Raw genomic sequence first — 26274 nt, 5'->3', positions numbered from 1 at the left:
TTGAAATCAGGGGGGTAAAACAAACAGGCACGGTGAACTAGTGCTATTCTCGGGTGGATGTGCTTTGTTTCTGAGAATCTAAACTTTAGTTTTTAATGAATCTGTAGACCTTCAGTCTACAATACAGCCATATAAACGTGAAACAAGTAACTGGTTTAGCCCATGTTTACTGGAAGGCCTGACAGGGATGTGGCCTCTGTGATGGCATGGAATGGTTTAGATAAAGATACATCTAGATGACTTGCACCCATGCTACAGAAGCCAACCCGTCTTAGCTCCCACTCAACATCCCTAGTCATCTGGTTCAGAAGAAAATTCCTCCCTGATCCCAAATTTGTCTGTTCACTTGACCCTGGCCACAGAGGACAGGATGCAATACTCAGCCATCCAAGAGACACATACTACCTTAGGGTCCCAGTCCCCTCATTGTTTCTGAGCAAGGCCCACAAACAAGTGACGAACCCCCTCTCCCCTGCCACGCACATCTGGCCAACAGCGCGCTCTGTGCATGCATATGGGGAGAGAAGCAGTGGGAAAAGGGGAGATATTCCTTGCTGACTCCACAGCTGGCTGAAGCCATGTAGTGTGACATTCTCTGCTTTAACGCAGTCACAAATATGACGAGCGCACCGGGGACAATGCATGTCATTCTGTTGCCCTTACGGCCCACAAAGACAGGCACTGCACCAGGGCATTCATAGAGTCTCAGGCTCTGGGGCTGGAACCACAACCACCCAGCGAGCTGGAGACGTGGAATCTACCTAGAAGCGTGCTCTCACTTCATAGATAGCATCCAATATAAAGTACTGCAAGTCAAGATTCAACATCACTAATCAATCACAAACATAGCCATTCAATTACAATAATTAGTATCTCAAAGCCACTGAAAGGTTTAGCATGTCATTTTGTCATACTTCACAATTTAGTGATTTGTTTAATTTCTAACTAATCACACTCAGTATAATGAACACTATCTATTTGTATTAACATTAATTATGATGTCTGAATAATCTAGAACCTCGGTGATACGTACTGCCACAGCCACCTTCTTTCCTTGCTACAAACTCGTGACACAAACATTTCTTTTTAAAACAACTATTTGAACATTGCATCATTACCATACTTAATTAATAAGACAGTATTGAAGAACAGGATTTTAAAACTGTTACACATCTCCAGATATGAATACATTAAAAGTTCAACTGCGGTTAGAAAGCCAGTTTTGATTTCTATGACTGATCAGTGCAAGAACCATGGAAACTCAATGAACATCAAGAAAATACCACAGTATAACATTCCCAATTATCTGGAGGCACCCAAATCCTCTCTTCCTTCAGTTTCAAGTAAGCCCCATTTAGTAAGAGGCTTGTTAAAGAACTGGTAATTAACCTAGTATTTCAACAGACAGAAAATTTTTGGTGCAGAATTTAACCCTCCATTTTAGTTAAATATTTATTTGTATGTTTTAACATGTCTTTCTGTCTACAAGGCTATCTGATAAGTAATATGGACACGTACCAAAGGAATGTATTCAAGATCATTACGACTGATATTTAAAACCTATCTTCTGGCATTCCAGAAGACCTCCCCACTGTTAGGAAGAAGAGATACAAAATGAAATGCATTTGATCCTTTAGTTGTGTAAGGGACAAATTGTGATTTTAACTGCCTCAGTAGTTAACTTTCTTCTTAAACTTTAATATTTAAACTAAAAAAAAAAATCCAGATGTTGGAAGTAATTTTTCCCCTCCCATTCATAATTAATTGCAGTGGCTTCTTAAGATCACTTTCCTGGAATTTTTAACCAGGACTTTCATTGACAAGAACTTCTTCCTGCTAAGCAGTGTCCGTTTTCAGCATCCAAGGACCTGTTTGCTACCTCAGCCTGCCACGCTGGAGGATGTACACAGCGTTAAGAGAGTAACATTTAGAACTTTCTAATCCATCAGTGTCAGGGCTTCCTGACAGGGCACTTATTCACACACACTCATTGTTATTCAATTTGCTGCTCATTCTAGGTAAAAATTCGGTGCTCTCCACAGCCCCATCGATTGGGATCATTTTTCACTCTGGTTTCTGGCTGAGCGGCCTAGTCTCTTGGTGGTACTGCTTGCTCCGCAGGCCGACATTGCCAATGCATGAAGAGCTGATTTATGAATATGAAACAATGCTGGTACCAAGGGACCAGGCTTAGCCACTAGAGACCACTGGTACATATCTTACTGCTTCCAAAAGCTGAACTACAGACTTCAAGCAGTTTAATTTTATGCATGCATTTCATTATAAGTCTTGGCCAGAAGCTTTCCTAGACAAGCCAAGCAATCAGACAATCTTGCATCGTTTGCTGAAATCCAATTTTGTCCTTTGTCAGCATAAACAGTTTAATTTGATGTTTTCACTCCTGAGTAAGCACTGAGTATCTTTTAAACCCCTTGTGAGGGAGGACACTACTCTATTCATCCACAATCATGTGTCAGGTCACAGATATTTTATCACTCACTCCAGATAAAAATAAAAATCTCCTTCCCACTTAATGCTGAATTTCTGAAAATTCACTTCTCGCAATACCTTCCACACAGGAAAATATTTCTATTATTTTTTGTAACAGTCAAATTGATTCTCTTTGTGGTAAAACTGGAAGATGGAAATACATTCCAACTGTTTCAGTTCTTTTTGGCTTAAACACTGTGTCTCTATACTGGCTGGATTAGGTTTCCTGGTTATAAAAAAGGACAGGCAAAAAGTAATCCCCCTTTATTAAAAAAAATTCCCTACCTGACCATGTTCACCATCCGATGCTGTTTCCACATCCCTATCTAAATACAATGCGAATTAAATTTGGTCCAATAAGGAACTGCTGAAACAATCAAAATTTGCATTACTGACTGAACAATCTAGTTAATTTACAGTTGTTGTATGCTAGCTTTTAAAACGCTGGCTGCCAACATGCAAATTCAGTATAAATAGGGATATGAAACTGTGCATTAAGAGTAACCTAAAAACCGTTTCTGACAATAACAGTTAAGGGTCTGTTGTTCTGAATTTACATATGCACACATGAAGGGTAAGTTGTGTCCCACGGTTCCCATTTCCAGAAGGAATAATACAGTGGGGCTCAGTAAACCAGTTCTGTATGACAATCTCTTTGTAAAAGGGACAGAATGAGATCCGTACAGTGTAACCACAGGTTAAATAAATAAATAATAGTATATATCAGTATGTTCAGATAGGCAAATGCTACAGGATTTTTAAACTATTATCTTTCAACAGAAATGAAGCACTGGAAGTCCAGCATGCGTTTCCTGAGCACTGGGTCCTGCTACCACTCCACTCTTCTCTTTAAAGGTAGCCCAGGCCGCCCCACTGAGACCTTCCACTCCCAGCCAGCTCCCTGGTATCAGATCACAGCTTGCTTTTGCAGGTTACAGCAGCATCTTGATCTTGAAGGCAGTATTTAAAGACTACTGCTATGCATGCTTTAACCAATTTACATTCATTAAGCCTGAAATCATGTACAAAGTCAAGTCTGATTTGTCTAAGGGGCAGACCCAGCATACTAGTGTTGAGTATGCTTGGATAAGGGGAATCCATTTGCTTACACTTTTAAACAAATAACTATGGCACAACACAAAATGAAAAAGTGTTTTCATGTAAACATGTGAAAGGTTATTTCCATTTAACCTGAATTGAATCTGCTAATGGATTTTCTATAGTCAGTATCCGTAAGCTGTACCTAGAGTAATACCATTCATTGGCACTTTTGCTTTAAAAGCTTTTAAGTAACTATGTTGATAAAGGAAGCTTGTAACCTTATGCCATAGGTTCATTAATCAATCACTACTTATGGGTGAAGTAATTTATAATTTACTAATGTATTGAGTTTAAAGCAAGGGACAAAATCAGATCAATATTTATATTAGTTTAGATTTGTGAAGTCCTAAATTGGACTGTGACATCACATACAACACAATTGTTTCAGGGATTTTCTATGCCAAGTAAATATTTTACCCGTTTCTAAGGTAATGGCACCATCTATTGGTCCAGTACCACCTTTACAGAATTCCTGTAAATTAAACAAGCTGCACAATCCAGTTAATTTGCTGTTTTATTTTAGCAACTTAAAAGGCATTTAAAACTCTAATTGCTAAGGGGTGTGTGCTCAATATAAGTCAGGACATGTTAAATGTTTGTTAATGCATTATCTCTTAATATATTAAATCAGTTGAGAAAGGCCGTAGAGTGCCAAGCAATAAACAGATATGTTTGTCTCTCTCACTAATAAGAAGCTGCTAAAAGTCACTGAGAATGGGTATCATTGGAAACTCTTTTCTAAACGGTGTCTGAAATCAGTTATGTATGGATTCAGAATGCATCTAATTTTCAAGCATTCCTATGGAATGCATGAAAAGCAATGAAGCTGTTATTTTTAAATGCAGGTTTTTTCACTTGTATGATCAAGGCAGGATCATGTTGTTGTCCAAGACCTTTTCATGGAACTTTTACGGAGACCAGCAATGTTTCAGGACCTTGTCAATAAGATATTCTGATACCTGCACTTCTCAATTCTAAAAGATAAACAGAATCCTACTGCTCCAATAAAAACAGCCCTATTATTCCTGGAAATCCAGTGGGGAATAGTATTAGAGGGGGTTGGGGAGGAAGGATCATAAGCAAGGTCAAATGGACTGGTGAAAAAGAGCTCAATTAACTACAGTCTTTAATAAACGTCTAGTTTATCTGCCTATCTACTCTTTTATGTGACATTATACAGAATGAGTGAACTGTAATTGCCAAATGTGTATACATACATATATATATATATATATATATATATATATATATATATATATACACACACACACACACAGATTTTTTTCTGCTGAATATGCAAATCAACAGATGTTTTAAGCAAATAATCTAAAGACCTAAAGTGCTATTTATTACTGATAACACAATATTTGTAAGGGGTACCACTCCTAAGCTCTAGAGGAAACTGTGAAACAGTGATCCATTGCTTTGGTTTTTAATGTTTTGGAGAAGTAGAATCTCTGGCCTTTGGGGTCTGATTCAGCAAATGGGAAAAGAAAAGCTTCATCTTGCATTCGGACACCACAGAAGCCAATTTGCAGAGATTCCAGAGGCTAGATGGATGTTTTTGTTGAAGATAGTCCTTTAAAACTTTCCAGAATACACCAATAAATCAAGGGACCATTTCATATGAGGAGTCCAAAGCCTATATACAAAACAATGACTAACAACTTTAATACTAGTTCAATTTTCTTATTCCAAAGCATATCTTAGAATGACAGTACCCATATCAGACAAAAGCAAATTCGCAGGCTATAAATGCAGTGAGTCACAGCTGCATTCAGTAGCAACCCACTTGAGTTGTTTCTGTGGCCTGCACGTTACATTCAGAAACTGTGAAGTCTCAGCTTTCATTTAAGAGGAGCCATCATGACATCTGGCCTTCTGTTCTGAAGGTTAAATGAGACAAGGCTGCTTTCCTGAGTCTGCAGACAGTTGAAAAGGTGACTTTGGGTGGTGTAAACTTCCACAGCTACATTGTTCTCAGTGGGATGCTAACTTTTGAGACAGGTGACGGCCCTACACAAGTAACATGCTATTTTATTACTCATCATTTCAATATGGAGAACTAAAAACAGTTATAAGATAAAGACTATTTTATACGTGAACTATGGGCTCATTTCCTGGTGCCATCAATAAGAGACCTGGGTTTTTTACTCCCATGACCAAAACACAAATGAAATGCAACCCGTTATAAAAGACACGTAATAACACTGATGTAAAATGTTTACTTCGGAGGGATAAAAAGTGGATGAAATGCTATGAAATGATAAAATGTCTACTGCTTTATTTTCAACAAGCCATGTCCCTTCCTGTAGAGAACCTATAAAGTGCTAGTCATTAACACTTATTTGCAAGTCACAAAGCTTGTTAAATACTATAGTTTGGAACAGAGGTCCTTCTAGGCATGCCTAAATAATAAGGAAAATCAATTTATCTAGATGGCTCAGATAAAAATGCAAAACCTTTTCTAACAATGTTTATTGATTAAACTGTTACTCCTAGATTGTCAAATTTTGGAAATTCAACCCTTAGTTTCTCTATATTATTCTAGTTATATGAAATTCCCAAACAAGATAGCTGACAGGTTCAGACTTTAATCCACCTTTACCAACACTCCTGCAAGAAGTTCATCAAGCTAAGAGCTGGAAACAAACCTCCAGCTGTGACTGATTACTGAGGCCTGCCTAGCAAAGAAAAGGTGTCACATTTAAAAAAAATTAGAAGATGACAAGTGCTCAGAGATCACCAGGAGAGCTGGGAAAATAGTCTAGAAAAGGCTTGTGTAGAGACATGGGGTAACAGAAGGACCAGCAGGAAGGGTAAAGCAGAGGAAGAAGGAATGGACAGTGCAGTAACTGTGTAGGTTGAAGGCCTGTGCTGAAACTGTCTGTTTCAGGGCCCAGACCTTGAGGTTTCCAGCAAGGGAGGAGAAAGTGCTCCTCTCTGCAGCCAGAGCTTTAACCTGGGAGAGGTAAAAAGTAGGACTAAGTTTGTGCCAGTAAAATAGAGAGAATAGATGGAGCCTGGAGAAGGACAATGAGCAGTTCTGAATATTTTTGGGCCTCTCCTGGCTGCCATGGAAAATGTATGCACTACAGAAATATAGTCTCAAAGCCTCAATGCTGCTGCAGTCTGGGGAGACCAAAACCCATAAGAAGTGGAGGCCTAATTTGAGCACTTAGCTGGTAATGTGCCCTATTATAAGATCCTGTTAACCATCAGTGTAATCCTCACTGTTGTCAATCTGCATCTAGAATTTGATATCCAAGTACCTACTGGGTAGAAAGGAGGAAAAGACAGCTTAGAAATGGGGGCTGGTAGGGAAAAGGGGCCTCAAAGGATAAAGAGGATACTAAGTGTATGGGAAGAGGGATTTCCTGTTAGCTGCATAACAGCAACAGCATGAAGAGACTTCCAACATTTGAAAAACTACATCATTTTTACAATAACAGAACACCTTACTTGGAATTCTTCTGAAATGAATGCAAGCTGTGTGTCATTCATTTCAAACAGGCTACAGCTGACTGCTGACACACAAGAATGTAAAGGGCTTAAGCGTTAATTCAAGGGAGGCTGTCTAGTTTTGTTACATGGAGACGCTCACAATGTCAATGACTGGCAATGAGGTGAAGGGCTACATAATTTGTTTTTAATTTACTGAAATACAGCTACCCCTCTAGAATAGAATACAGCATAGAGAAATGCTGCAGAACTGTTTCAAAAAGGTGTGATGTGCCTTACCCAACTGAAACCCCAGGGAAATCAATTTGATTAAGGATGCAGTTGCAACAGCCTGGACTTGGGGCACAACATAATCCATCTCTCAGAAAGAGAGCCATAGATAGATGCTTTACTCTGACAACACAAAGGAAGTTCCAGGTCTCCTACACAGTAGCCACTCAAAGTCTGTTTACGAATACATGGAGTACACCCCTAGCACCAGCTCTTCTCCCATTTTATAAATCTTTACTGATACCATCAACTAGGAGTGACCTTGAAGGGAAAAGGAGAAGCAGAACCTTCAGATGTCTTCAAAGGGCAGGCACAATTTGCCTGGCACCACTTACCATGAATAGCAGAATTTTAGCAGGCAGTTTTACAACATTATTCTGAAATAAAGGAAAGTGACTCACCCATAGTAACATAGGGCAATTTGTCAGTTGATCCATGGGGATAGATGCTATAGAGGTGTGGCCCAGTGATATCCACTCCTCCTAAAACAAGGGCAGCCCCAATATAACCTTGGTACCTAGAGAACAAAGTTGACAGGTAGATTCAAGTGCTTGTGAGGAAATGACAGGCTGCATTTTATTTCAACATGGCACATGCAATTTCTATATATACTCCTTCCTCCTCCCCCCAGTAACCAGAAGTAATTTTCTGCATTTTAAAGCAATGAGCTTCACCCAGTATAGTGACGCTCTTCACCCATTTCTTTAAGTATGGCATTTACTTTCAGCTTCATAACGGCTTAGAGTGTGGAGCCAAGGAGAGACTAAGGGAACCTGGATCCCGTCAGCCTCTGCAAGAGAAGACTGAGAGGTGATCTTGTGGCTGCCTACAAATTAACTGGGGGGGCCACAGCAAGGAACTGGAGATGCTCTGTTCACCAGGGCGCGTCTTGGGGTGACAAGGAACAATGGTCACAAACTGACAGAGAGCAGATTTAGGCTAGATATCAGGAAGAACTTCTTCACGGTAAGGATGGCCAGAATTTGGAATGGGCTTCCAAAGGAGGTGGTGCTCTCCTCTACCTTGGGGGTCTTCAAGAGAAGGCTGGAAAGGCCTCTGACCCCAGCACTCTTTCCTGCACAGGCAGGGGGTCGGACTCGATGATCTGCTGAGGTCCCTTCTGACCCTAGCATCTATGAATCCATGAATTTGTGAATTTTAATGAAATCTAAAGCTTTACTTTTAACCTGAGGGCAGCTAGTCAGCTTCATACAATTTAAATCTTTAAGTGGATTATCAATGGTCTCTCTTTCTCTGTTATTTTACTGCAAATTCCTTGCAGACAATGACCCAGTCAGGAAGCGTGTAAATATTTTATGATAAAACTGCAATGCACTCCTGTCCATTTTTGCCATATCAGACAAAAGCAAAAAAAAAGCATTTTAAACTGCCCCTCCATTTCCTACAGAGGTTTGTTTTTGTTCTATTCTGTGGTGAATGTAAAAACTACATTCTGCATCAGGCAAGGACCAACTGCAATTCAATACAACTATTTTAGGCAATCAGTAGTGTCATGTGGCACCTCTGTAGCGCTCACTGCCAGAATTTTGAGACTTTTTATGATCATTACATAAACCTCCTCTACCCAAAGAGGTAGTTAAGTGGTGCGTCCATTTTTTTGGTGGGGGTTAGAAATCAGCAGAGATTGAACAGCTTGATCTGAGGTCACAGAGTAAGCCAGTGACAGGGCTGAGAATACGCAACTTTAGCTCTGAATAGCAAGACCCTGCTCCAACACTCCTTTAATTCATTCAGACTGCTTAAGCCAGACAAAGGGCAGGCAAGAAGTTGGAGGGGAAGAAACAGATTGCTTGTCTGTCTGGTCTCAATCTGCTCACACAACTCTGCAAGGAGAGACAAATGCAGATTACATGTTTACACTGTCCCTGTAAGATGCAATTTTCTGCTGAATAACTTAGCTTCTAACAGCTGAGACTTGTACCTCTAGTGACAATCTTGAAAGAGGAGACTCAGTCAAGACTTATTCTTCATTTCTGCAGTCCAGAACTTTCCAGTAACACCCGAGATGCATTTCCCAAATGCATAAAGAAAATGTTTCTTAACATTAACATTTTCACTCTGCTGTGTTTTTTTCTTCTGGATAAGCAACCAGCTACGTAAGTCCTAATGTGCTTGCTAATAAATAGGAATCAAATTGTACTGCAAGGGTCTTGAGCAGAAAGAACTTTTGCCAAAGACTAGAAATTCCATAGCACTTCATTTAAATGTGTAAGGAAGCTGAAAATGATAGCAATTATTCACTTGATCACCAATTACCCCAATATTTCCAAAACAGCTAATATGACACCACAAACTGCATTTGTGAAAAAGTAACCTGTGGAAATTCATAGATGTTGCTGGAGGTTTTGGAAGCTAGGGAGATATTAACTGGGGATTTTTGGCACCTTTACCAATATGACTGCTTGTGTATTAGATGTTTCTGCTAAACTATCAACAGTGAAAGTATTCATTTTTAATACTTCAATTAACCCCGATTTGTCTGCGCCTATTTGCCTGTCCCCCATCCCCTGCCTGAGCTACCTTTTCAGTCTCCATCTACTCCATGAGAGGGTACTGCTTTGTATACTTTAAACAGAGAAAAGTGCCATCCTGCCCTATTGTCTGCCATTTATATTTAGAGATGTTCTTAATGAGTGCAAGGGTTAGAACCCATTTTTAAATGGCATCTTACATTTCAGAGCACAATTCTGTATCAAGGATTGGCTTCTGGAACAATTTCTTAGCCACAGAAATGCAATTTATGGAATCATCACCTTTTGCAGTTTGTGTGATGCTTCTTGGCTTTCCTACTAGCATAATGGGTGAAAAACTTAGTACAGTAAAAATCTTCAGTTATTCTCAGTTAACTTGGAAACAAGACTCAGTTGGGGCCTAAATGTCTTGCATCCAGCTACTCATAGCCCTGTATTTCGGATCTCTCAACAGTTGTCTTTAGGTTAGCCAAGTTCCATTTTTTTAAATAGGCAACTTCTAGATAACACTTGTGTCTGAGAACTTGCATCTGGTTTGCTATTTAACAAATGAATGTGTCTGTATCTTTTTTAGACTAGAAAACCCCTCTTTTTTAAGAAAAGAAAACAAACTTTTTAGGCTTCATGCCCGTGTCATCATAAAATGCTCGATACTGCTGATATAGATATCCAATATGTCCTTCTCTATAAACTGAGAGCAGGCAAATACGATTATTGGGATTCCATGTAAGGGTTTATGCTCGCATATAAATTGGGATAGAAGTTTTTGTTTGTTTCAACTAGAATAGTCATGTTATTGTTTGAGGTCATATCAAATGTAACCCTCTCAGTTCACAATTTTATTCCGATCACATGCAAAAGTAACAAGGTTATTAGAAAAAACACCACTTGACAATTTTTTGGGGAGCCAGGGGGTTGTTTGTTTTTACATTTTTACTGGAGACATACCAGCACAACCAGAGGAGTCTTTCATAATGCCAGGTCATCACACACATTTATAGGAGAATTGCCTAGACTTGCATGTATTTGTGTAAGACAAATAAGCTCTTAAAATTCTGGGATTCAGTTTTAAGTTATAGGAATAAGATCTACAGGTCTCATAACAACTTTAGAAGGTATTCTGTCATTAACGTGGCTTAAATATATGTGTGCACAATTTCCCTCCCCCACTCATGCAAATATTTTGTAAGTAACTAATGCAGGAGATTCTAGGTACTAGTTTCCTAAACTGCAGGCTACTATGGCCAAATACTTGGGCTGTAACTGAGTATTAACCATTAGTCCAATGCTTTGAACTCTACTAGGAATTTCAGTCACAGTCAAATGCAAGTAGAGTTTAATAGCACGCTATATGCAGACGTATGCCTCTGGGCAGTCTGCTTTGATTTTACTGTAACTTGCAGGAGTTGCATTAGCCAACAGAGGGAGCTTTTCTGGTTCTATATATACAGCCAAAACGGAAATGACCAAGCTCTTTTTGGTTGTATGTGGACTAAGCTCAAAGCAAGCTCAAACATACAGATGGGCTAATAATACTTAACCCCCACCCCTCCCACAAGGATAAATTCATATATAAATGTAATACCCTTTTTGTTTCGCTACATGACAAAACTAGAAGACCGAAATCGGAACAGTTAAAACAGTTATGCCAATATGAATGTAACATTTAAATTAAGAATCCAACTCGCAGCTACACCTGGAACATAATGGAAGTTGGAACACACATATATAAGGCCCCAAATAATACTTTTATTAATACAGACTTCAGAACACTGAATTCAGTTGCCAACACTTGTGGAGATTCGCTATTGCTTAGCTACCAAGCTTTCAAGTTCCTGAACCCATCCATCTGTCCTTTGGAGTTAAGTTCTTTTCTGAACCACACCCAACACCTACAACCTAGGAACAGGACAGGTAGGCCCCAACTAGCATGGGAACAAGTTTGAACTCCTCACACAACAGATGCAGCGAGACTGCCAGGCAGTGATGTCTGTTTATACTCCAATCTAAAAGTCTTGCTTTGCAAAGATGACAAAAACCTTCTGTAAAGTAAGATAGCTTGCAGGATCCAGCTCTGTACACAGGTCAGACCCCTCCCTATTTCATCCAGTTTAGGCATCTGTTCTGTAGAAGCAGCTTGTACCCACAGGACAACTTAGATTTAAGGTTTTTTTATCATTTTTCCTTCAACTTCTTAGAAGCAGCCGCAGCTGGGAGTAGCTTATAAAGTCTTGTTAATCTAGGAGGAAATTCTACACTGCATCAAAAAAATTAATCCCCCTGATAAGTGGTATATTTTCAAAATATCTGGTTGCGAAACTCCCATCAGCTGATTCAGAATCAAAGGAATGGACTTGTGACATTACCTGAAAAGCATCTGCTTGAGCATCCTGTTAGCGGTGGCCACTCGAGGAAGCCGCCCCGTAGACAGCGAGTGCAGCTCCAGGTTGGAAGAGATGAGCTGAGTTGTCATATCCGTGTCTGCAGCTGTCCCAGCACCACAGCAACTGGAAAACATTATTGGCAAGTCAGTCATCCCAAAACTCCTGGATAGTACTTTAATTCACGTCCCCATTATATGGCTCGCTATCAGCAGACCACTGATGCATCAAATGACACTGCACCCGGCAAGGTCGGCTCTAGCTGCCCCACGCCCAAGACTAAGATGACTTTATTCAACCCACTTGGCTTAGCAGAATCTAATTTGATCTTGTTATTGTAGCTGTGTGTACCCTTTGCTATTTATTTACTTGTTTATCAGATGTTTATGCTGTCCCTAATACTCCAAGATTACTCTTGCACACTGAGGGTCAATTTCTTAGGAAGCATTTGTTTCACTCAGCAGCAGCGGGACAGGGTGGGCACCAGCATCTCTGCTTAGCCGTCTTTTGCTTGACACCAGCAGGACCGGATGGCAGCTTACAAGTATGTAAGGGGCACACCTGTTCACCATGGCCCTCCCAGGCAAGAAGATAAATTAGTCATAAGTCGCTAGAAGATCACTTCAGACTGCACAAAAGAGAAAACTCCTTCATGACTCGAGTGCTCAGGGTCTGGACCAGGCGCTCCCAAGGAGCTGCAATCACCTAACCCTGGAGATCTTTTAAAAAAAACAACAACCCCCCGGCTAGAGTCGTCTGTCCTGCCCGAGTCACCAGATGACCTCACGAGGTCCCTTCCAGCCCTTAACGACTCTGAACCTGCAAAACCGGCACCTATTGAGCCCTTTCTTTCTCGCCGCGTCCAAACCACATAACTCTTCCAGCTTCTTCTCCCCCCAAAAAACCTAGGGACCAAGATGTCAGCCCAGCCGTGCCCGGCACTCGTACTTACTAGATGTTGGGGGAGATAAAGTGGATCTTGGAGCAGTTCTTGTCGGCCACGACCATGCCCTCAGTGGCCCGCGTGTCGGCGCCCAGCACGATGCCGTCCTAAGGAAGAGCACAGTAAGGGGGGCTGGAGCCGGGAGGCAGCACGGGGGAATGGTGGAGGGGGGGGACGGGGCAGGGCGGCCGCGCTCACCTTGTAGACGACGCCGGCGATGGTGGTGCCCGTCTTGCGGACCGCGGGCAGGCGCGGCCCCGGCGCCGCCTGCAGCAGCGCGTTCCTGAGGAGAGGCAGAGCGGGGCCGTCACACCGCGCCGCGCCGCGCCCCACCCCGCCCCGCCCCAGCCCCGACCCAGCCCGGCCCGACCGACCGCGCGCAGTTGTCGAAGCGGAAGCCGCCAGCCGGCGCCTGCAGCACAGACACAGACGCCATCTTGCCTCGCCGCTACCTCACGAGCGCTTCCGGATCACGGGGTCGCGCTTCCGGCCTGGCTGGAAAGGGAGGGGAAGTGCGTCACAGGCACAACAGACCCACCCTCGCGCGCCCCCTGCCTGCCTCGTGCGTGTGCGCGCTTTGGTGGCGGGGGGGGAAGCGCATGCGCCGCGGGTGCAGAAACGTGGGTGCGGAGGGTTTACACTGTACACACGATGCATACGCAGGCTGCATCCGCACGTGCAAAAACATGTTCACACAGCGTGCCTGCCCACACGCATGGTGCTTGCACACTGTGCACGTATGTGCACCCACAAACGTGCTCACACAGCGTGCCCACACGCACAGCCTGGGCAGGGAACAGGCCAGCTTGCACTAGCATTCACGCACACTCCAGCAGCGGGGCAGGAAACAAGCCTGGGTGTGGACAGGGGTGTGAGGCATGCGTGCTCTCTTGTGGTGCGGGTTGGGGCTGTGAACTCCCGGGGCTGTGTGCACCCTTGCACATGCCCGCCGTGGCCCAGGCACACCCAGCGGGCAGGGGCTGGCGCACACAGCCCTGTCCTGAATGAAGCACACCCGCGGGCTTCGAGGACGACGTGTCCTGCCCTAATGTCTCACCTTTTCAATATCAAATGCACCCGGGGAAATGCTCCTATGCAGACCAAGAATGACGCGCAGAAATCATTCCTGAATAATTTCACGTAAAACATTTGAGAAAATCTCTGTTGGCCCATGGACAATCGGAGCTTTATGGCCAGCAGAGAGGATCGTTTGATCTCGAGTGCTCTGGAGCTTGCAGAGGGGGTCATTCCAGACTCCAGCATGCACACAAGCGAGGTGCATGGGTACCACATGAAAACCACCGCACAGAGAAAGTTTGATGGATCTGCACCCCTGATCCTGCAAAACTCGGATGTCACAGTTGGTGGAATTAACCTTAGTGCATCAAATTAAGAAGGTAGATCTACATATTAAATAAGGTGTCAGCCCTTCTGGTAGTTATTGCATAATAAATAGTAGTCATTGCATCTTTCACCAGCTGTTGAATTTCTAATGCTGATTTGGAAGGGAGCAGCCGGAGCCATTAACTCTGAGGGAACATGGAAATCAAAAGAGCAACTCGAGGCCTTGCGAAGAGGAGAGTGGGGAGGGAGGGAGCAGGTGACTCCATTGTAATGGTGGGTAACAAACTTTCCTCCTCTTCCCTTTGCAGTGCACATAGTTGTCGTGCATCCTGGGACGGACTTCTTAGTTCTTGTCAGTTTGCTGCTTCTTGCGATAGCCAAGAAGGCTGTAGGGGAGCTGTAGCTTGGGGTGTTTTGTTCTTGGGGGGGGAGGGGGGGAGTTCTGCTAATGCATTGGTTCTACTTATTCTGTCCTGCATGCTAGCTATTCATTTTTTATTCCTTCAAAGGGCTAATGTGTAGTTTTTGCTGCAAACTGTACTATCCAATAGAGATGACTAGAAGACTGGAGCAAAGAGCACGTGTATCACGTTCTGACGTTATAGTCACATAGCTGCTGCTGTTGCTGTTCTGGCTTTACCATGCACTAAGGAACCAGACAAGAAAGTGGCAGCGTAGGTCTGGCTTCTGTGGCTGTACTTTGTAAACTTAAATTTCTGAAGAACACGTGCTGCTGAATGGCTGCAAACTCAACACGTTGGAATCAAAACCTTGTTTGTTCCCTTGCTGTTCTGTATGCTCAACACACAGTCAAATGTAGACTTCTCAGTGGCGTGGATTGGGAGTAATCTCTTTACAAACCAATATGCAAGTTGTGTGTCTGTGTGCAGATGCTGGATCAAGAGCCCAGCTGTCTCTTGTGGAGCTGCCTTCTCATACCCCTGTGGTCCTAGCTACACTGTCACATCATTTTCTCCACGTCTATGTCCAAGGCTAGTCTTTACCATTCATTGCTGTTATTTCGATTGTGTTTACCAAGGAGATGGCCTTTAAGCTGGGCGAGTGAGAAAACTCTATGCAGTGTTTAAATATTAATTGTCATCTAAATGCAGCTGTGCACTCCAGAATATTAACAATTAATGACGCACTTCACATAATCTCTTTCAGGGTATACACCTGTTCAAAATAGCAGCAGCAAAACATCTGCAGGGAAGTGAAGAGGAAACGGCTCCTGCTGCGTGCATGCTTTTTAGATCCTGTTTACACGCATGTTAGTAATGCTCTTGCAGTAGGGAGGAATTCTCACTCCTGCTAGTTGGGACAGTCTCCTACACTTCCGTCTGTCCTGGAAAGGGAAGGTTGTAGGAGATGCACATCTCCAAAAGTGATTGGAGCTGGGAAACCTGTCCCCCCTGTGAGCATGAAATTGCCTTACTGTGTTGGCTTTCCTGTAACGTTTATCCATTTCTCACACTCATGGCTCTCTTGCAAAGAAATTTCTTAAGGAAGAATGCAAATAGACACCTGACCCAGTCTCATGTGGAGGGATGGCTTGTTTCCACATGTGAGCCAGCCTAGAGAGGGCTGTGCTGGGCACTGATCGACCACTGACAGGGCTCGGTCTAGCAAACTCACTTGAATGTTGCATTGAATGAGCTGATGCATACACCTAAAGCCTGGGCCTGAGTGATAGAGTTCCTTCTTCTGGCAGGAAATTAAGTATAAATCTTGCATGTCAGTCCAGGCCATTGCTGAAGTTTGCCTACTTGGAGTGTGTCCAGAGGAAATTCTTCAAACAAATGGCCCTAGGCTTGACTGTGGCAAGCAGAGCGTTGGCCTATAATTGGCTGAATGGACCACTGCTGAGTGGGCATGAATAACCCAACTGTTTCCTCCAGCGATGGACTTTGAGCACCTACTGACTGACCTTCTGGTCCTGCAGGGATTTAACTTCTAATGGGAAGCTGAAGTTACGAACAAATCACTGGTTCCCCTAGAAATCTATTAAAGGTGGCAAAGGAACCAGAGGAAGGAAAGAACAGCAACAGATTAGCCCATGTTATGAAGCTAGAGGCAAGTTTGAACCCTGGGGAGTAGTATGCTGAGATTATTCTGGTCTGAAGCTAACTCTGGAAAAGGCTGCCTGGATCAAGTTAAGCTATGCATCATTTATATTAAACCCTGAATGCCAGCCTCTAAACATGCTGCAAAGCTAATTCCTCCCTCCCCACACACAGTTCTCAAACTCTGCTTCTCATGTTGCAAGTGTCCCCCTTAAAATGGGGCTGTTGCTTTTTCAGGGGTGACTGGTGAGAGCAGGAAATGCAGACTTTGGCTCTGAGCTGGAGGTCTGACAGTGTCTTGCTGTGTGACCTCGGCTGGCTTTTGCTTTTCTCTCTGCCTCCACTTCCCCTATTTACCACTGAAGTTGCGTTGCTTTGGACTTTGCAAGGCATTCTGCAAAAGCAGAATGAAGTGGGTGCTGTGTGTCTTTTTTTATTAATGCTTGATTTGGTCTGTACAAAACACCTTTTCAGTGTTCATCTCCAGCTGCATTTTTCAGCGTGGAATATGCAACCTAATTATCACATCATAGTTGCGTAGTTTCTAGGGTCAGAAGGGACCTGAATGGATCATCAAGTCTGACCAACATCCTGCCAGCCAATGCTGTAGGTCTCCAGTTTGACTCTTGCTCCCCAAATCCAAGACAAAACATTGGAAATCCATTCTAGGTGCAGATCTCCTCTCTTGCTGTGCCAAACCCAACCTTCCACCTACCTCTCCCCATCCCCAAAAACCTGGGATTGAGAGAGGCTTTAGCAGGGTGCCCAGAGGGCCAGCTGATTTGGTTTCGAAAGCCTTGTCAAAACCATCCAGAATGTGGGTTTTGGCAGCTCCTTTTGGCACCGCTGTACTGCTTGCAGCGAAAGACCCTCTGTATAGTCATGCCTTGTGATGGTATTCAAAGGGCAACTTTCTGGATTGGTGGTTACCCCCTATATATCAAGAAAAGGTCATTCCCCATCTCCTCTAGCTAATATTTGATGGTTTCAAGGCTGTCTCCTCTGAGACCATGTGAGAGCAAAGATGCTGTTGTGAATGCATGAGATGGGGCAATGGATTTTTTCTGGGCTCTGCTCCCTTCTGCCAGCATGCTGCTCAGTGAACAGGAGCAACACCCTGTGTGCTCCAAGGCCCTGGGTCGAGGGCCAAGCTTGGAAAGGCAGGCAGGCACCTAGTGGGACTTCTACCAAGGGTGTAATCTGAGGACACATCAAGTTAAGCACCGAGCAGGCTCTATTACTGGTGGGAGGGTACACCACCTGGAACAGCGTTCTTGTCTTTCATAGTTTCATAGACGTTAGGGGCTGGACGGGACCTTACAGATCATCAGGTCCAGCCCCCCACCCTGCATTCACTAGCCTGTATCTGCCATCACCTGTCCTCAAATGAGAAAACTGCTCCGTCAGCCTCATCCTGTTTCCTCAGTTAAACTTATAGATGTCTAACTTCTTAAGTGGGGTCTGAATACCCTAACAGGAGGTGCCAGGGGGCAGAAAGCCTCCTCTGATAGAGCGCAAGCAGAAAATGAGGAGCAGCTGCTGTGTTGCCTGTCTACACCGGGCTCTTTCCCAAGGTGACTTTACACAGATTGAGGTACATGACTGCCAGAGCACAGTAACATCAGAGTAGCGACCCATGAAATCCAGCAGGAACAGCATCTTTGACTTTGGAAATCACCAGATTTTTGTTGGCCTCCCATTGAACAGTACTCAGATGAGATGACCCTGCAGTGGGTGCAACAAAGCAAATTCTCCCTGAGCGTTCACAGTGTTGTGAGGCGGATGGGAGAGGGGCTTGCTACCCGTCCTCACCCCTGTACCCTTAATGAGCTTCTCTGCCCCAGAAAGCTATGCTGGAGAAGGTGCTGCTGTGACAGTGGGCACAGGAATAAGGGTCAAAACTGGAGGGATCGTCTTGGGGCTGGTAGAAAGACCTTGATGTGGAAGGAGGAGGAACGGGAAACTTCCTCAGCCTTGTTGCATCTATAAATCTCAGTGGGTGCTTGCCTTTTATGCAATCCCATGGCATCTATTGTAGGCACAGCTTCAATATCAACTTTCCTCGCACCCAGCTGAAAGTACAAGTCTTTATGTTGCTGGACTCTAGGTAAATCCTCCACTCGCTGTCTTGCTGGATGGATGGTGGTCAGAGCTGACCTCCTTTGTGATCTGGCCCCTGTGGCTGTACAAACGTGAGGAAGCGACACTCTCCCTCCAGGGAAATGGTGGGCAGGGAGCGTGAGGAGAAGTTGCAATAACATGGCTAAGAGGAAGGGGTCATGGCAGGATGCAGGGCAGGCGGGTGGCGTGCCTAACCTGTGGAGTGCTGTGCTAGAGGAGTCCTCCATTGTTACGCGTAGAAAAGTGACGTGCCGAGCGGGTTAACAAGTGCTTCTCAGCTAGTCAGTCCTGAAAAGCTGACACTTGGTATTAACAGCGGGCTGTCCACTAAATTATAGCTGCTTAGCCCAAAGGCTTAGCACTCTCTGGACACAGATGGGCCTAATTATAAGGACTCCAGCCAAGTGTCTGTACAGGAGACTAAGAGCTCCCTACGCTAAGCAGTAAGCATCGCACTTGGCAACTCTGGTGTTTAAGCAGAGGCTGCATTAACTTCAAGGGACTGGCCTTGTCAGGATTCAGCCTTTTTCCAGCGCTGACTGTATACTGGGTTGGTCTGACCCAGTGCTGCGCACGCCGTGTCCCAGTGCTACCCTCCGATCAGCATGAAGTGCGGGCGCTGATGCTGCTGTCGCATTTTTGCTCTTGGACTTTCAAGTTAATTCTGTTTTAGCAGAATAGCTGAGTGCTTGTCTAGTCCTTCATGTCCCCAAGCCCGGTGTGGTCAGGACCTCGCCCCTCTCACCTATGCCAGGTGATAATGATCCCTCATTACAGACAGTGCAGAAATGAAACAGGTTGTATGGTTTGCAAGAGACCCTTCGGCAAGCTGGTGGTGTCCTTGTGATTAGCGCTCAGGAGGTCCTGTCCTCTACCCCGTAGCTTAATTGGGGACCTGTCTCACACACTGCAGGTAGACTCTTCAGGCCTCTTCCCTGTTCTGCCATTTGATTTCAGGCATGCCTGATCCCCGCGCAGCACGGTCACGTGAGCAGCATGCAGACTGATTGTAGGCAGGAAACCTGCTAGAACCATTTTCAAGGCAAAAGAAACATCCTCTTCTTTATGTCTGGCCAAACCACGTGAAGCTTGCACTAGCAGTGCCAAACTGGAAGTCCAAAGTGTTGCTACTTGTGGGCGGCAGCAGCTCATCGACAACTACATGCCATCATCACGAGGAAGTGTATCAGGAGGAGATGGGGAAGTCTGAGATGCATCAACGCATTGCTCTAGGATCTACACCTAGTCGTGCTTGCCATTAACTAATAACTTCCAAACGAGGCCACGTGAGCCTAGGGGCCCACAGGTATGCCTACACGTCACAGTAAAGTGCAGCGGGAGCTTGGATACTGGAATACAGCTGGGCAGAGCACCGTGCCAACGTGGCGATATTGCTACTGGTACCTGACCTAACCCGGGTACCTCTGCCCACCACTGCGCTGTGTTGGTAGACACACTGGCTGTATCTGCAAGTTGGTAGGATCTTAAAAGCTGCTCCTCATGGGCATAAAATGGATTGGGTCACGGTCTGTAGGTGCTACAGGTCCCATGTGTGGCTGCACTATCTGGTTCGAGACAGTACGCCGTCTACGGAGACCTGCAGCCTCTGTGGACCATGCCTCTGTGCTCACCAGGGACGGTGACCCCGCTGCATGTCCGTGCGCTGCACCACTGCATGCACGCAGGGGGCTGGAGTAGTAGTAGTGCTCTTGAGGTCTCTCCCATGAGCAGCCACTTGGACAACTTGGGTGTAGATTGGTCTTTAATGTTGTATGCTTACCCAGACAATTTCCCAGCCCTACAAAAGTATATCTTGCTGCCAGATGCTCCTTTTTTTTAATTCTGACACAGTTGTGTGGTGGTAAGGGTTGTTTTTTGGGGGGGTTTTTTCCCTCCTCCACACTTGATAAAGTTAAAATAAACAGTCTCTGGGGTGAATTACAGGCATCAAAATTGGATTGGCATCCAAACTGTAGAGCAGTTGGTGGTTGGGAGTCTAGGGAAAAAGAAACAGCAGGTTTTAGCTAGAGGGGACAACAGCTTTATTTCCCTCTTGGTCCTCGACAACTAAGCAGATGTCCTACAATTATTATTTTACCTTCTAGTAATATAGTGCCTCTTTCCTATCCTCCCAGGTATGTGGCTGGCTCTTTCGCAGATGTGCAGGTAAGTCTGCCCTAGTTCAAAGCTCTGTCAGTGCATCACTAGCTCCATCTACTGCCGACATCTTTCCTGCGTCCTGCTGGAATTGAAGCAGAAGCATCAAGCTTCTCCCCTCTCCTTTGTGATGGGAAGTAGGTGTCCATCCAGTTCAGCATGGAAGCTCAACGTGTCGTGGCCCTTCCCGTAGGAGTAGGGTCTTGCCCACACGTCCTTCCCTCCTCCGTTATTAGGTCCTTCGCTGTAGCAATGTGCTACCGGGGCTGTGGTTTGGAGGAACCAGTAGGGTCTTCTGGGGTGAGGGCTCTGTTAAAATGCAAAATCCTAAGCCTAGCTCCTTCCAGTGCAGGGGGCTGTGCCCCTGGGATCCTCCTTGTGCTAAGCAGATCAGAAGTGACCAGAGTGGCGGGGGGAGATGAAGTGGCAAGAGTTTGAGTTAAATGACTGGGGAGATTCTGGGTCACTGAAGATATTTTACTGGTGATAGGCAGCAAAGTGGTTTTCAGACCACCTACTTAAGCTCCCTTCCCTTGACTGCGGGGAGTCTGTAGGCAAAGGGGTTCCTAGCAAATCCCCCACCGTGGCTGAACCTGTCTGCCCACCGTGGCCAGAAGTGCAGGCTGCTTCCATAAGCCCAGCTCCACGTACCGTACCCAAAAGCATCAAGGTATTTTCTTTAGCTGTTGCTTCTCTTTACCCGATATTTTCAATGACTGGGGGAGGTAGCAAAGAAACAGTCACCTGGGGAAGCATCCACAGTTCAGATGCTGCTGCCTTCTGTCCTGGCTACGCAGGGGATGTCCTGGCATTTTGTAGGATCCTGAGTGATGTGCCCTGATAATCTGGATTTTACGGCCTGCTCCAGACTGAGCAAAATGGACATGCGTGATCTGGCTGCCAGACCCGTGCTCCCACCCCCCGCAGTGCAACTCCTGCCAGAGCTGGCCTTGCAGTGCCCACCCGGCTGCAGAGTGGGCGCTTGGGCCAATTGAACTAACGAGCGGGGGTCCTGTCTGCTCATCGAGTCTTCTCAGCTGAGCTGCTGTGAAGGCTGCACCAGTAGATGATAGCATGAAGAGAGCCCAAAATTCGCTGCCCGGCTATCGCACGGGCGGTGGCTGCAGGGAAGCTTGGAGGCCTCCTTTGTGGAAGCACACCGTTTGCTAAGGATGGGCATCGGCAAGTCAATCCTATCGGAGCCTTTTTCTTTATTAAAGAATTGTTTTTGCAAAAAACTTGTTGGCCTAATCAAAAGAGATCATCTCTACTTCAAGTCCTGATTGCCTTGTCAAGTCGATCCTATTCAGAGCCTTTACGAGAAAACTGCAGGATCCAACTTTCGGTTTTCCCACTCCCCAGTTGTTTCTCCAGCCCACCTAATTCTCTTATCTGACCACAGAAGTCAATTCACTGGCTCCGTGCTGGGCATGGCCTCCCTCTCCTCAGCACTTGGGTTGAATCGTCTTTAACTGGGAGGAAAAAAAATGTGTGACGTTTGCTTGCATCCATCCTGTAGCAGCGTAAAGCAGTGCGGTGCGTGCTTGGGACCGAGGGCCCACTTCAGCCGTCCCAGATGAGCGAGGTGCACAAAGTACGCTGCACATGCGGTGAAAGGCAACCCAATGTCGCTGGCTTTGGAAAAGTGTCGTGACAGAGGTTATTGCAGGAACAACACAGTCCTGTTAGCAGGGGGGGGCATGACCCCACAATTGCTGCTCTTCCTAAAGTCCTTGGGGCTCCTACATGTCTTGTGTGTGAGCACTGGACCAGGGAATAAGGAGAAAGATGCCTTGCTTTAAGTCCCGACAGGAGGAGCTGGCCGTAGCAGAGAGGAGCACGGGGCTGCAGGTGTGAACGAGATCTTGCACGGGCACGGTCGGACGAGGCAGGTTTCCAGGAGCAGAGGCCAGCGTCCACAAAGTGAAGCAGGCAGAAACGATCCATGGAGCTGGTCCTGAGGGGCTGAAACACTCCCCTGCCTGCAGTCCTCAGCACGGCGCCCTCGCCGAGCACACGGTGCCCTCTCGCAGGTCATGCCGCTTGCAGCCTGGTTTCTCCCGAGTTCGTAACATGGGCCACTGGTTTTTGAGGGGTCCTTGTCTGTTGAAGCTGCTCCTCTCTTCGGCATCTGTTAGCAGACCCCGAGGGAAGCATTTTGCATCGCGGGATAGCAAGCTCGGAGATGCTGCTCTACCTTGTTAAGGAGGGGGAAACCGAAGCGCCCGAGGGAGGGCTGTTCACAGCGGAGACGTGCTGGGCCGCCTTGCCGTGAGGGTGCAGCCCGTGCAGCGCCAGCCCCTGCCGTGCAACACCGTCCAGCTGCATCGCCCCGCGGCTGAGTTCCCCCTGCGGCGCCGCTGGGGCAAGAAGGGGACCACAAACTCTGTCTGTGGGGCCAGCACCTAGGAAAGCATCCGTCTGGCCTTGCTGGGTGCGGTACAGAGACCGCGTGAGCCTGGGTTTCACCTCACTCTTCCACGACAGTCTCTGTGCATAGGGACGGGCCGAGGGACGTTTGGGAGGCCTGTTGTGACCGTCCCCACCGTGTGCTCTGAGCTGCAGTGTTTGGTGTCTGCTCCAGAGACTACAGATGTGGGGCGCTACCTTCCCCCTCGGTGCCTGCGAGCCCACGGGTCGGGCAGCCTTGGAAGACATGCCATGCGCTCCAGGGTCAATGCACACGCTCCCGGGCCTGGGGTTTCGTATCTCCTCTGGTTGACAAGCTGAGGATGCTCAAGGGGGACATTGGTAAAGGAGCTGCTTTGAGCGCTGCCCGTGCCCTACCCGTGCCCTTCTGGTAATTGCACAGGTTGGGCTAGAGGAACGTCCCTGCTGCTGCCCGTGCTGCATCTGAATGACCGCTCTCACCTGGAAGCTTTCACAGGCATTGAGCTTTCTCTGAAAAATCAACCTGGTCATTCAGTGCCCTACTGACCGCTGCTTCTGCACTGTCTCCAGCGGTATTGATTGCTCTCGGCTATTTGCGGACGGGGGGAAGGAACCATTTCAACAGGGCAGTGTTGCACAAGGAGTCCTGGGCTCAGCTAGACGCTCAGCATGTGTTTGCACTTCCTCCTTTTCTACCACTGCCTTACCGTAAAGAAACTCGTGGGAATGTCCATGCCGAGGTTTGCCCCTCAGTGCCTGTCTGGAAGTCAGATACTGAAGGATGGCATAATGTCACCACCCACCGTGCGGCAGATACCGCTAGGACTCGGTCCATGGGTCTGGAAAGAGCTAGGGAGCATCAGACGGGTGCATTCGCAAGAGGACGATGCTGCCGGTCCCCACAGTGACCTGCTGCCGTCTTCTCCAGGGTCCCTGTCCCATGCACTTCTGCTATTGCTGCAATGCTCCCATTTCATGGGAGAAAGCAGGAAAGCCGAGGCAGGCTGAGCACGAGGCTGTTCTTGTTCCTCTGCCTCTTTCAGCATAACAGCAGCCGAGGCCCACGAGCAGAAGCTCTCTGGAAGAGGAGGACTGCACCACACGCTTAGAAAGCGCACAGGGTCCCACTCAGAAGGGAAGGTTTTGTTAAGCAACAAGGAAAATCCCCAGCGCCCTTTTTTTAACCGCAGTGAGCAAAGGATCACGCGCCACCAGCGTGTCTTGCCTTGCGCTTGTTAGCAGGCCTGTGGGAGCTGCGTGATCGCCACACTCCTGAACTCAAGGCAGATTGCATTTTGGACAGGTCAGATCCGGAGCAGCAACCACTTGTTCTGCACAGCTGAGGGTTTAAATTCCCCCGTTCTCTTCTCTCTGTGGAGGTGGATGCACACCCACCTGGATTCAACAAGCAGCCACTTCAGGAAACCCCCTGCCAGCACGATGGGTGCTCGCAGAGCCCTTGTGGGAGACGGGTGAGGCCCACTCATGAAGGGGGAGTGTGGGCTCCAGGACTGACAGCCTGGCCAAAAGCCCCCCGGTGCTGTCTGCTTTGAAGGTGAGACCCACGTGTGCGTCCTGTCTCCCGTGGGCTGCGGAGCGAAGGAGAGAGGCGCCGCGGGACACGACTGACGCGGCTCTCTCCTGTGGCTCAGGGGTTGCAGCAGGGATCACCCCGCCGCCCCGCACCTCTGCATTTGCTTCTCCGCCTGCCCCGTAACTATTCATGGCGATGGGCCGGGGCAGAAGCCCCCGCGTGTCTCAGACTCGGGGGTGAGCTTCACGTGAGCTGACAGCTTCCCTTTAAAGCAGCACGCTCTGCCTTTTGAAACCTGGTCGCAGGGGGAGTTGTGCGCATCCCTTTCTGACATCCGCAGCTACTGTCAAGCAAACAGCTGCCTTGCAAACGGCAACCCACTGCGGTTCCTTCACTCGCGCTCATTAAAACTCATCAGTGTGTATCTTCATGTAAATGAGTCTCCCACCGGCCTCGGGGACCAGCCAGACCGTGGCATGGCAGAAGCTCGCTGCTGTCTTGGTACGGTGGCAGGCTGCCGGAGACGTCCAGACTTTGGGGGTGAGAGCAGCTGGGCTCCTCGCGTGTCAAACAGACGCGAACAAATGGCGCTGACAGCTTGAATCCGGCACCGAGGGAAACAGCTAGGTGTGCAAGGCTGCGGGCACGCAGAAGGCACGGGTGGGTGAAGAGGGCTGGCCCTTCTTCTCCCAGCCTCTTCTGATCCAAGCAAGGATGGGAGCCCCGACTGTCCCCGCCACCCGGAGAAGGACCTCGCAGCCCAGCCTCCCTTTGGGACCTGGACCGGCAGCTTCTCCGAAAGCAAACACTTCCTGACTTCGATTCAGGCCAAGAAGGAAGAGGCGGTCAAGGCGGCCACCCGTGCAGGGTGGGGGGCAAGGGGCTGTGCTGCAGCTAAGCTGGCAGCCGGGCGCCCGGAGCAGAGCTGGCTCAAGGGAGAATTCAGGTTTAAACAGCGATTCCCAAATCCTTTCCCCAAAGGCAGTCTCTGTGGGGCAGGGAGGAGGGGCTGCACCCCCCCCCCAGCTCTGTAGGGGAAGCTAAAGTGCAGGCACAGGAGGGATTGGGTTGGGGGGGGGAGAGCGGGGGTCTCGAAGGAGGCACAGAGCCAAACGGCCCTTTTGGGTGCTTGGAGGAGGGGAGATTTAGGAGCTGACGGTCGCTCCAGAACCCCTGAATAAGATGAATAACGAGACAGCTCCTATTTTTCCCATTAAAAGTTTCCCGGTAACTCAGATTTGTTATAGATGGCGACACTAAATAGCAAGCCCTGCCCAGGCTCCCCTGAAAGGCTCTAACATCAGCAGCTGATGTCCTACCGCGCAGGGACACAATGGAGTCTGTTCCTCCGCACAATACACCTGTCATTGGAAAACATAAAACTGGCAATTAATGGAAGAGACTCTGTGTTGGGCTTTCACGCCGGACAATAAGAAGGGCCTGGAAGAGCAAGATTAGGTCTGGCATGTCCACAAGAGCTTGTTAAAACAAACCTCACAAAGCCTGTTTAGGCAACATCAACAAA

At 46.8% G+C, this 26274-nt stretch overlaps 1 protein-coding gene across 1 annotated transcript in view; it reads right to left on the bottom strand.

Annotated features, from left to right (window-relative positions):
• Nucleotides 1–13638, bottom strand: part of PSMB7 (proteasome 20S subunit beta 7) — a 35836-nt gene extending 22198 nt beyond the window's left edge. The window contains exons 1-5 of the mRNA XM_090022798.1: nt 13514–13638; nt 13338–13422; nt 13149–13246; nt 12182–12322; nt 7725–7840 (exon numbers count right to left, since the gene is read on the bottom strand). Coding sequence (XP_089878924.1) covers nt 7725–7840; nt 12182–12322; nt 13149–13246; nt 13338–13422; nt 13514–13575 — 502 coding nt within the window. The 5' untranslated portion in view covers nt 13576–13638. The remainder of the gene's footprint in view (nt 1–7724; nt 7841–12181; nt 12323–13148; nt 13247–13337; nt 13423–13513) is intronic.
• Nucleotides 13639–26274: the final 12636 nt, after the last annotated feature.

This window comes from Crocodylus siamensis, chromosome 11, assembly GCF_052110815.1.
Source record: "Crocodylus siamensis isolate JL-2025a chromosome 11, ASM5211081v1, whole genome shotgun sequence".
Lineage (NCBI taxonomy): Eukaryota > Metazoa > Chordata > Crocodylia > Crocodylidae > Crocodylus > Crocodylus siamensis.
Note: the sequence above shows the minus strand (reverse complement) of the source record. Positions and strands in the feature narration are given on the sequence as shown.